At 41.9% G+C, this 12,259-nt stretch overlaps 1 protein-coding gene across 1 annotated transcript in view; it reads right to left on the reverse strand.

Annotated features, from left to right (window-relative positions):
- The window catches only part of LOC106568679 (cadherin-7), a 152,784-nt gene that overhangs the window by 56,840 nt on the left and 83,685 nt on the right, over nucleotides 1-12,259 (reverse strand). Inside the window, exon 8 of the mRNA XM_014139204.2 lies at nucleotides 9,594-9,715. Coding sequence (XP_013994679.2) covers nucleotides 9,594-9,715 — 122 coding nt within the window. The remainder of the gene's footprint in view (nucleotides 1-9,593; nucleotides 9,716-12,259) is intronic.

A 12,259-nucleotide genomic window follows, 5' to 3' on the forward strand; every position in this document is an offset into this window, starting at 1 on the left:
GAGGCGAAGGCGATCGGCCTCTTCTGTCCATTTTGCAGCTGGGACAGCACTACTCCTATGGCAACGGCATAGGCATCGCACGTGACAAGGGTGGTGCTTGGGAGGTCGAAGTGGACCAAGACCGGTGATGAGATGAGCTGTGATTTAAGGAGATGCACAGCATCGGAGCACCACTTTATTCAGCAGGTGGCACAACAGAGCGGTTGTGGACGAGTTCTTTGGTAGGAAATGGAGGTTGTACGATATCATACCCAGGAAGGATGCAAACTGGGCAGCAGAGGTTGGCTCTGGAATACCATGGATCACTTCAGTGTTGGAGTGGAGTGGGGAAATCCCCTTGGCTAGGAGGCAAAATCCCACGAAGTCAATGGCAGGGGCGAAAAAGAAACACTTTTCTCCATTGAGCGTGAGGTGGTGTTTTGGCAGTGAAGAGAACACGCTGTGTAGGCGCTCATCATTGACCCTGGACCCATGAACAACATCATCAAGATAGATGGGATCCCCGTGAAGACAGACATCATAATCTTTTGGAAGCAGCTGGGGAGAGCTTAATCCGAATGTCATGCGCTTGTAGTGGAAAACAGCTAAATGTGTGATGTATGCTGTGAAGTTGCGGCTTCTGTGGTGTAGCGGCACCTGTAGGTATCCCTGATGGAAGCCCAACTTGATGAACACAGTGGAGTCGTAGAACAGGGCAGTGAGCTCTTCAGCAGTGGGCAGGGGTTATTTATCTGGGATGATGGTCTTGTTTGCTGCTCTAAGGTCCACACAGGTACGCAGGCCCCCTGATTTATTTTTTACCACCACCAGGTTGGAGATCCAGGGGGATGCATCGGTAGGCTCGATGATGTCTTCCTCTAGCTGGTGCTGGAGCTCGGCAACGACATCTGATCACAGGGCCAGTGGGACGCAGAGTAGAGGGGGGGTCATGGTGGGATCAATCAGGGGCTGGTGTGCAAAGGAGAAGAGGCATACCAGTGCAGGGTGCTGTTGCTGCCACAGGGTGGCGACAGTGAAGATTCTCCCCGTATTTAAGAGGTAGCTGGAGGGATCCCACAATATCAATTTTGAAGTTGGCACAACCACATAGGGCAGTTGAGGGGGTGCCCAATGGTTGGTGGGAGAAAAACTGTCTATATCTCTCTAAGTTAAGCAGAGACACATTAGCTCTTGTGTTAAGGAGGAGTTGCAGGCTGTCCTCATCAATCATCAGAGTGCATGTTTTAAATGCCACCCATCCAGAGCTGACATTGTAAATGATTGTGGTTGGTTATTGGGGAAGATACCATTGTTGTCTGTCAGCTTGCAGACTTTAACCTGTTATGGCTAGGGGGCAGTATTTTCACGGCCGGATATAAAACGTACCCGATTTAATCTGATTATTACTCCTGCCCAGAAACTAGAATATGCATATAATTATTAGCTTTGGATAGAAAACACTCCAAAGTTTCTAAAACTGTTTGAATGGTGTCTGTGAGTATAACAGAACTCATTTGGCAGGCCAAAACCTGAGAAGATTCCATGCAGGAAGTGCCCTGTCTGACAATTTCTTGCCCTTCTTGATTATCTCTATCCAATACAGGGGATCTCTGCTGTTATGTGACACTTCCTACGGCTCCCATGGGCTCTCAGAAGGCGGCAAAAAGCTGAATCGTGGCTTTGCAGGCTCTGGCGGAAAAACAGTAGGGCGTTTGGATAGTGGCTGGTCACAGTACTGTGAGACTCACGCTCGTGCACGAGGGGATCCCATGCTTTTATTTTCTCTCTCTTTGTACGTATACACGCTTTCCCGGTCGGAATATTATCGCTTTTTTTACGAGAAAAATGGCATAAAAAAAGATTTTAAACAGCGGTTGACATGCTACGAAGTACGGTAATGGAATATTTAGAAATCTTTTGTCACGAAATGCGCCATGCTCGTGACCCTTATTTACACTTCGGATAGTGTCTTGAACGCATGAACAAAACGCCGCTATTTGGATATAACAATGGATTATTTTGAACCAAACCAACATTTGTTATTGAAGTAGCAGTCCTGGGAGTGCATTCTGACGAAGAACACCAAAGGTAATCAAACTTTTCTAAAAGTAAATCTGAGTTTGGTCAGGGCTAAACTTGCTGGGTGTCTAAATAGCTAGCCGTGATGGCTGGGCTATCTTCTCAGAATATTGCAAAATGTGCTTTCACCGAAAAGCTATTTTAAAATCGGACACCTCGATTGCACAAAGGAGTTCTGTATCTATAATTCTTAAAATAATTATGTTTTTTGTGAACGTTTATCGTGAGTAATTTAGTAAATTCACCGGAGGTTTGCGGGGGGTATGCTAGTTCTGAACGTCACATGCTAATGTAAAAAGCTGTTTTTTTATATAAATATGAACTTGATTGAACAAAACATGCATGTATTGTATAACATAATGTCCTAGGTGTGTCATCTGATGAAGATCATCAAAGGTTAGTGCTGCATTTAGCTGTGGTTTTGTTTTTTGTGACATTATATGCTAGCTTCAAAAATGGGTGTCTGATTATTTCTGGCTGGGTACTCTGCTGACATAATCTAATGTTTTGCTTTCGCTGTAAAGCCTTTTTGAAATCGGACAGTGTGGTTAGATAAAGGAGAGTCTTGTCTTTAAAATGCTGTAAAATAGTCATATGTTTGAAAAATTGAAGTTTTTGTATTTTTGAGGAATTTGTCATTCGTGCCACGCCTATCATTGGATATTGGAGCAGGTGTTCCGCTAGCGGAACGTCTAGATGTAAGAGGTTAACGGCGATCAACCGTGTTGTTGTCACAGAAGAAGTTGACCGAGTTTTGAAATCAGTGGAATGGCTGGCTTGCTAGCTAGCTAATGTTACGTGTATGATCTGTGTGGTAATATTATTTGTATCTCAGAAACCATTTGCATTGCTAGTAATAGCCTAATGTTAGCTAGCTAGCTAATATTGAACCTAGTTGGTTAGCTTTAGCTACTTGCAGAATCATGCATGGTAGTAACGTTATGAGTTGGGATTATGGTTAATTGTTTAACTAACTAGCAACATACGTAAACAAAAGACTCCATTATGCGTTTAACCATTTCACTGTACCGTTTTCACATTCTGTATCCTGTGCATGTGACAAATAAACATAGCTTTTATTTGATATAGTGTGTGTTTACCAGAGATGGTAATATGAAGAATAACATGACTTGCACCAAAGTCAAATTAGGATATAAAGGTAGGCCAACAAGACAGTGTCCAAGTTAAAAAATTATCAGAATGCCTTGCTTTTATTACGTCACACTCACAACCGTAAGTTATTTTATGTAATTAGCTTGACATTAACTTGTAAGGAATGATCTTGTTGTGAGTTTATTTTCCTGTAATAATGAATAAAAAAATTCTAAAGTTAAGATGTTGTCAGCTATGAAATTGTCATTATTTTAACTGGCTAGCCAGCTAACTTAACATTAGCTAACAAGCTAGAAATGAACCAAAACATTGTTTAGAAAGTTGCTTTTAATTGCCTGGTTTGCTAGATTGACATATATTAAATTCATTTTTTAAAAGGATGGGTTTATTGGTGTTAAAATACACCTGTTATGTTATTTTGGACCACCAGGCTTCTTATGTCATGCAGCCTGTAGTTTTTGTGTTTACAGTTTGTATGACAATAGAATGTTCACAAAGTCACTGCTACAACTGTCTACAGACATGTTGATAGACGTAGTATAAACCAGCCTTTAGTCTTTGGTTGTTTAGTACACTACCGTACTCACTCTGTTTAGCACATGGCCTCACATGTGAATTCTTAAAGAGATGGGTGGGGCTAATGCTTAAGAGGGTGTGAACGATGCTTAATGGGTGTAGACAAAGAAGAGCTCTGTAGTTGGTGTACCAAAACATTCAAGGGCCATTTTCTCTAAAGTGAGGTTACAAGTTTATCAACTTTCAAAGCTGAATTACTTTCCCATTGTTCCTCAAATGCAGTGTATGATATACCATTTTCGAGCTCTGAGTCTCGCATTTTATCCAATGTAAAAAACACAATTTTAAATGTTGGTACATAAGACTGAATTGAGCCGGTCGGTCACATGTTTAAAGGAATAGCATGCTAGTAGATACCCATAGACTTCCAGTCATTGCACTAATGCTAGATAGCATTTGGTCGCAAAACTACCTCGAACGTCCTTCATACTGGACACAGAGACATACAAATGGTATCCACGAGTTCATCTGCCAATATCCCAAAGGATCCCTTTAAAACCTGTTGGGGCTACAGGTTAGCAATGAACCCCGAGACGGGATTGCTAACAAGGCTGGAAATTCAAAACATCAAAAATCTAATAATTTCAATTTCTCAAACAATCAACTATTTTACACAATTTAAAAGATAAACATCTCCTTAATCTAACCACATTGTTCGATTTTCAAAGAGGCTTTACGGCAAAAGCATAAAGTTAGATTATGTTAGGACAGTACATAGCCACAAAAGTACAAACATCCAGTTTCAATTCAAGGTCAGGCGTCACCAAAAGCAGAAACCAGCTAAAATTATGCACCAACCTTTGACAATCTCCATCAGATGACACTCCTAGGACATTATGTTATACAATACATGCATTTTTTGTTCCATCAAGTTCATATTTATATCCAAAAACAGCATTTTACAGTAGCGTGAAATTCTTATTTTTTCTTCTCTGAAATGCTTCCGGTGAACATAACAAAATTACTATTCGAAAACATTGGTAAATTATAATATTGTCATTCAAAGAATAATATATTATCATCTCGTAATTGCTACCGAATGGCCAGATCTCAAAATAACTTTACTGGGAAATCACATTTTGCAATAAACGGGGTGCTATGCTAAGAACAATAAGCTATGCTATACAGTTAGCATCATCTAATATCGATAATAACATTGTAAATATCCCCTTACCTTTGATTATCTCCATCAGAAGGCACTGCCAGAAATCCCAGGTCCGGAACAAATGTGGTTTCTTTTGACAAAGTTCATAATTTATGTCCAAATAACACCAAGTAGTTAGCGTTCATTATGCTCCCACAAAACGTGGTGGGGAGGGTGTAAAATCACGCCGAAAAGCTAAAAAAAAAAATGAAGTGACGACATGTCAACTTCCTTGCATTCTAATTTGCTCTCTGTTTATCATAGACGCTTCAAACAACTTTATAAAGATCGTTGACATCTAGTGGAAGCCGTAGGAGGTGCGAAATGAATCCTTTCTCACTATGGTATCTATAAAACAATGACACTAAATAGTACAGTCACAAAATTCACATTTTTTTAAATCTATTTTTCACAGGTTTTTGCCTGCAATATGAGTTTTGTTATACTTACAGACACCATTCAAACTGTTTTAGAAAATTCTGAGTGTTTTCTATCCGAATGTGTTAATAATATGCATATCCTAGCTTCTGAGTTGGTGTAGGAGGCAGTTAAAAATGGGCACATATTTTTTTCAAAATTTCTCAATACTGCCCCCTAGCCCCAACAGGTTAATATGGCTATCATCTCCCATTGTAATTGTTTTCGGACAGATGTGTGTGAAGGTAAAGTATTATAATGGCTGCTTGAAGAGACCGTTTAACTGTTGTTCAATTAGTGTAATACAATACATTCTTGGGTATGGGGAATGCCAATGTGGTGTGAGAAATTCACTGCTATTATTTTTGTATGGAATGCGGGAACGTGGAGCTTATTTGCAATAGCATGAACGTCTTAATGACACCACAGGTGTAATGTCAAACACATGCATACGCAGGCAACACACACACACACACACACACACACACACACACACACACACACACACACACACACACACACACACACACACACACACACACACACACACACACACACACCTCAGCTGTGCTCTCAGACCACGGAGAGTGCAGATGGATGCATAAGTAAACATGTGGTGTCAGCGTGGCCAGTTGGCTGTCGTGGTGAGCTGACACCGAGCACTTGATACCACGCCACGTTTTCGCACAAATCAATTTCATGCCACAATCCCCCAACAATCCCCCAGTTTTTCAACCCTCTTTAAAAACCACATGGCAGCACAATGCTTTATTCCCTGATTAGGCACCTGCTATGGAGATCCATGTGATGAATCTATGTCACGTCCTGACCAGTAAAGGGGTTATTGTAGTTTGGTCAGGACATGGCAGGGAGATGTTTGTTTTATGTGGTTCGGGGTTTGTTGGGATATGTGTTTATGTAGAGGGGTGTTTGTTTAGAGTATTCCGGGGTTTTTGGTTATGTTCTATGTTTTGTATTTCTATGATCTGTCTATGTTGTGTATTTCTTTGTGTTGGCCTGGTATGGCTCTCAATCAGGAACAGCTGTACATTGTTGTTGCTAATTGGGAATCATACTTAGGTAGCCCTGTTTTCACATGTCCCTTGTGGGAAGTTGTTTTTGCACTGCTAGGGTTAGCCTGCATTACTGTTCGTTCGTTCATTCGTTTTCTTGTTTTGTTTCATTAAGTGTTCAAATAAAAGTTAACCTGTTTGGGCTAGGGGGCAGTATTGAGAATTTTGGAAAAAATATGTGCCCATTTTTAACTGCCTCCTACACCAACTCAGAAGCTAGAATATGCATATTATTGTTCAGGTTTGGATAGAAAACACCCTAAAGTTTCTAAAACTGTTTGAATGGTGTCTGTGAGTATAACAGAACTCCTATGGCAGGCAAAAACCTGACAAGGTTTCATGCAGGAAGTGGCCTGTCTGACAAGGAGTCGTGCGTCTTGCATCTGTTTATTGAAGAGTAAGGATCTTAGCTGTAACGTGACAATTCCCAGGGCTCCAATAGGCTCTCAGAACCCGGGAAAAACCTGAACGATGACGAGGCAGCCTCTGGCTGAAACAGATTATCGCCTTATCCAAGTGGCCGATCAGAGGACCATTGAATGAGGCGCGTGCACGATTCGCCCCCGTGGAGAAATTTCATTCGGCTGTTTAGCTTATTGCAGATTCCCGGTCGGAATATTATCGCTTTTCTACGAGATAAATGGCATAAAAATTGGTTTTAAACAGCGGTTGACATGCTTCGAAGTACGGTAATGGAATATTTAGACATTTTTTGTCACGCCATGCGCCATGCGCACGACCGTTATTTACCATTCGTATAGTGTCTAGAACGCACGAACAAAACAGAGGATATTTGGATATAACGATGGATTATTTGGGACCAAACCTACATTTGTTATTGAAGTAGAAGTCCTGGGAGTGCATTCTGACGAAGAACAGGAAAGGTAAGAACATTTTTCTAATAATAAATCTGACTTTGGTGAAGGCTAATCTTGCCGGGTGTCTAAATAGCTAGCCGTGATGGCTGGGCTATGTACTTAGAATATTGCAAAATGTGCTTCATCCGAAAAGCTATTTTAAAATCGGACATATCGAGTGCATAGAGGAGTAATGTATCTATAATTCTTAAAATAATTGTTATGCTTTTTGTGAACGTTTATCGTGAGTAATTTAGCAAACTGTTAGTAAATTCCCCGGAAGTTTGCGGGGGGTATGCTTTTTCTGAACGTCACATGCTAATGTAAAAAGCTGTTTTTTGATATAAATATGAACTTGATTGAACAGACATGCATGTATTGTATAACATAATGTCCTAGGTGTGTCTTCTGATGAAGATCATAAAAGGTTAGTGCTGCATTTAGCTGTGGTTCGGGTTTTTGTGACATTATATGCTAGCTTGAAAAATGGGTGTCTGATTATTTCTGGCTGGGCACTCTCCTGACATAATCTAATGTTTTGCTTTCGTTGTAAAGCCTTTTTGAAATCGGACAGTGTGGTTAGATTAAGGAGAGTCTTGTCTTTAAATAGCTGTAAAATAGTCATATGTTTGAGAAATTGAAGTAATAGTATTTCAAACGATTCAAAAATCGCGCCACTGAATTCAGGTGGCTGTTACGTAGGTGGGACGAATTCGTCCCGCCTTGCCCATAGAGGTTAATATGAGCACTCAACCCGCTGCGCCTTGGTCCACTATATACGACGACCGTTACAGAACTTCCCACCACCAAAGGACCAAGCAGCAGAGGAAGGAGCAGCAGGTGGACTACAAGGAGTCATGGACTTGGGAGGACATCTTGGAAGGAAAAGGATCCTACACATGGGAGGAGATCCAGGCTGGAAGGGATCGCCTCCCATGGGAACAGGTGGAGGCAGCCAGGGAGGCTGGAGAGGACCGGGACTGTTATATTGGAACACGGCTGGCATGGAAGTGTGAGAGGCAGCCCCAATAAATATTTTTGAGGGGGCACACGGGTAGTTTGGCAGGGCCAGGGTTGAGCCCTAAGCCAACTCCCCGTGCTTACCGGAGGCAGCGTGTTACTGGTCAGGCCCCGTGCTATGGGGTGATGCGCACGGCATCGAGGCTGAGCATTCACAGGCCGGTGCGCGCAGTGCCAGCGTCCCGCATTTGCCAGGGGGAAGCGGGCATCCAGCCAGTAAGGGTGGTGCCAGTACTGCGCCCGAGACTGCCAGTGCGCCTTCACGGCCCAGTGTATCCTGTTCCCGCTCCTCGCACCAGCCCTGAGGTGCGTGTATCCAGTCTGGCGTATCCAAAGCCAGCACCACGCACCAGGCCTCCAGTGCGTCAGCCCAGTCCAACTCGTCCTGTTCCTGCTCCTCGCACTAGCCTTGGGGTGCGTTTCTCCAGTCTGGTACCTCCACTACCAGCCCCACGCACCAGGCCTCCAGTGCGTCAGCCCAGTCCAACTCGTCCTGTTCCTGCTCCTCGCACTAGCCTTGGGGTGCGTGTATCCAGTCTGGTACCTCCACTACCAGCCCCACGCACCAGGCGTCCAGTGCATCAGCCCAGTCCAACTCGTCCTGTTCCTGCACCTCGCACTAGCCTTGGGGTGCGTGTCTCCAGTCTGGTACCTCCACTACCACCCCACGCATTAGGCTTTCAGTGCGCAGTCCCCGTCCAGAGCGTCCGACGACAGTGCCCCGTCCAGAGCTTCCGGCAACAGTGCCCCGTCCAGAGCGTCCGGCAACAGTGCCCCGTCCAGAGCGTCCGGCAACAGTGCCCCGTCCAGAGTGTCCAGGAACAGTTGTACATTGTTGTTGCTGATTGGGAGTCATACTTAGGTTACCCTGTTTTCACATGTCCTTTGTGGGAAGTTGTTTTTGCACTGCTGTGTGTGTAGCCTGCATTACTGTTCATTCGTTCGTTTTCTTTCGTAAGTGTTCTAATAAAAGTTCATATGAGCACTCAACCCGCTGCGCCTTGGTCCACTATATACGATGACCGTTAGAATCGAACTCCTTTCACCTGACCACTCCTGTAATTATACAATTGACCATGAGAGAATTATGGCGCAGATAATAGTTTTCTGCCTCCAAAATGTGCCTAATTATTCATATGCCCAGTTATTAATTTATTATTTTAATTGCAACAATGACACCCAATATATCAGCACTACCAGAATCCCGTCATATCCTCTTTGAACTGCCTCAGAACATTAAATTGTGTCAGTCCAGTATAAAATGTATTTGTCAGTGTGGTTTTCCATTACGAATAGTAGCTTTTGGAGGCATATAATATTTAGATGTTGACATACCTGTCCAGGTCTGGCACTCTCACAAAGGTAGGTCTCGTACTCGATGGCGAAGACGGGTGCGTTGTCATTGATGTCCGTCACAGTGATCAGAATTATGCCCTTTCCCACTTGTAATGGGTCCACTGAAAAAATAAACAAGAGAGAAACAAGTGGTCAAGGACAAGCACAACCAAATGCACTGGTCTTTGAAGCATGTATCTGGTAGTTGATGGTGTAAAGCAGAAGAAGAGGATGCAGGGAAGCTAAATGTTTGAAGCAATACCCAGTTGCATGTCCTGCCCTACAACATCAGTTTCCATTGTTGGGTTCGACATTTTGAACATTGAGATTTTAAATAAATGATAGAGAAGAAGCATATAATTAAAGGAGAAAGTTAAGGGTTCTCTGTAGAAAGCCAGAAGGCTTTGGAATGTGTTTGATGGAGGAGAGGAGAGCGACATGTTGATACAGGAAAGACAGATGGACATCTGTGTATTAGATGAAAGAGGCGTTGAGGTCAGGAGGTGAGGACAGAGTCTCTTAAGAGAGTAATAAATGTTTGGTATCCTGTTACCCTGTTTATTAGCTTCCTGTCGAGCCATAAAATGTAAGGATTGGAGAGAAGGAGGAGTGTCTTAAGTGGGATATAAATATCTAGATTGGACAAATGTTGGGTTGTCTGATTACAGCTGTACAGAACCTTTGGGAAGAATTAAACTTGGTTAAAGCGTCTCTAGTGTCCTTGGGTTATTTACTCTGAAAAACAAGAGCCTAACATCATTAACTGACAAATTCACCACACACCTGTATCTGTAAGTGTCTTAAGTTAACTTTATAGAGTTACAGGATAAATTTCAGACAATTTCAGAGACTAAAAAGTTAGCATTTGGCAACAGTGTCCAGGTAAACAAAACCAAAGCATGGGTTGCTGTATTACCTTGTAAATAGACTGGGTAAGGGCACCAATAAGTCATTTTCTAATTTGGGTGAACTATCCCTTTAAGAAAACATTCATTTTAAAGCCATCAGAAAACAGTCTGTGTAGGAAGTCTGGAAGTTTCCTCATAAAGAGTCAGAGCTCGACGACAACTCAGTGCTTTTCATTGATTTTTAACAAGCTCTTGTTGTCTTGTTCACCTCATCTTCATCTAAATCTTTACCTTAATATAAATCATGAATCAGGGATAACAGACAGGTCAAGGTTACTCGGCATGCTAAATTCTCCACTGTAGAATCGTTTGAAGGCATAAATATAAATACAGATATTTTAAATCAGACTCATTAGAATAGTTGATCATATTTTTTATCTCATTTGCAACTTCCTACAAACTTTGTGTATAGTATTATGACCTATGGACCTATGGACACATTCTGTATGAGGTGCATGATAATGTAGCACATATAACATCTTTATAATCAAGAGGTATATTTAATTAATTGATATTACAAGACATTTTGTCTTACTAGTGTTGGATTCTAGCTTGAAATATACTTATTCACGTTACCATACTAGAACTTATTGATTATTTGCATGTATAGGGAATGTATATGTTGGGTCAATGAAGGGTAGATAAGGACTTGGCGTATGGAAAGTTACTGAGTGAGACAATGGGGGTGCATAAAATTAATATTCTGTTGCATGTTTCTAAGGAAGAACACAAAGGGCAATAGTTAGTCTCTGATAAGGCAGGCCAGCTGCGGAGCTAGGGAGGAGCGAAGATTTTGGCTCGAGTCAGCAGATGAAGTGAGAAAAAAAACTTCTGGGAGAGGGGCCAGAGGGGCCAAACACAACAACCCTCCTACAACAGTCCTATCTCACACAAAAAAACTTCCACGACCACAAAAATGGGGTGCAACTCAATATTAGGAAGGTGTACAGTACCAGTAAAAAGTTTGGACACACCTACTCGTACCAGGGTTTTTCTTTATTGAAACTATTTTAAACATTGTAGAATAATAATGAAGTCATCAAAACTATGAAATAACACATATGGAATCATGTAGTAACCAAAAAAGTGTTAAACAAATCAAAATATATTTTAGGAGCATAGTTGGTTTAGCATTGGAAAAAGACCGGAACCTTCCCGCTAGCCATGATTGGCTGAGATAGTAGGTGGGCTGGACACGCCGAGAGATCAGTTCGGATTGGTCTGCCATGTAGCACGCTTCTGTCTATAACATGAGCTGGTCAATATGTGTAGGTATTCTTTTCTAACGTGCATTTTTTTGAAAGATATCACGTAGTAGAACTGCAAAAGTGTTGTTCTCCACTTTTTGGCAGGCCAAGTTTTGAAATCAGTGGAATTAGAGTATGATAGCTAAGGAGATTCTGCCGTTTGATTGCAATTATGCAAAGGGAGTCGAAAAGAGAACACAGAAGGCTATTTTATAAAACATCTGTCTCCGGATTACATCTTCAAACAAAGGGCAACCATGGCATCCATGACAGAGAGGGAGAATAATCCATCCATGTATACGATAGACTAGCTAGCTACATTTTCAGATATTACACATTTCTAATTTTGTCAAAGTTGTTTTCATTTCAAGTTAAAGCCTACTGTTAGCTAGCTAGCTAACGTTAGCTGGCTGGCTCACTAGCTAACCTTACATGTATGATCTGTGTAGTAATATTATTCATATCACAGAGCCAGTTGCATTGCTAGTTATAGCTTAATGTTAACTAGCTA

This window comes from Salmo salar, chromosome ssa14, assembly GCF_905237065.1.
Source record: "Salmo salar chromosome ssa14, Ssal_v3.1, whole genome shotgun sequence".
Lineage (NCBI taxonomy): Eukaryota > Metazoa > Chordata > Actinopteri > Salmoniformes > Salmonidae > Salmo > Salmo salar.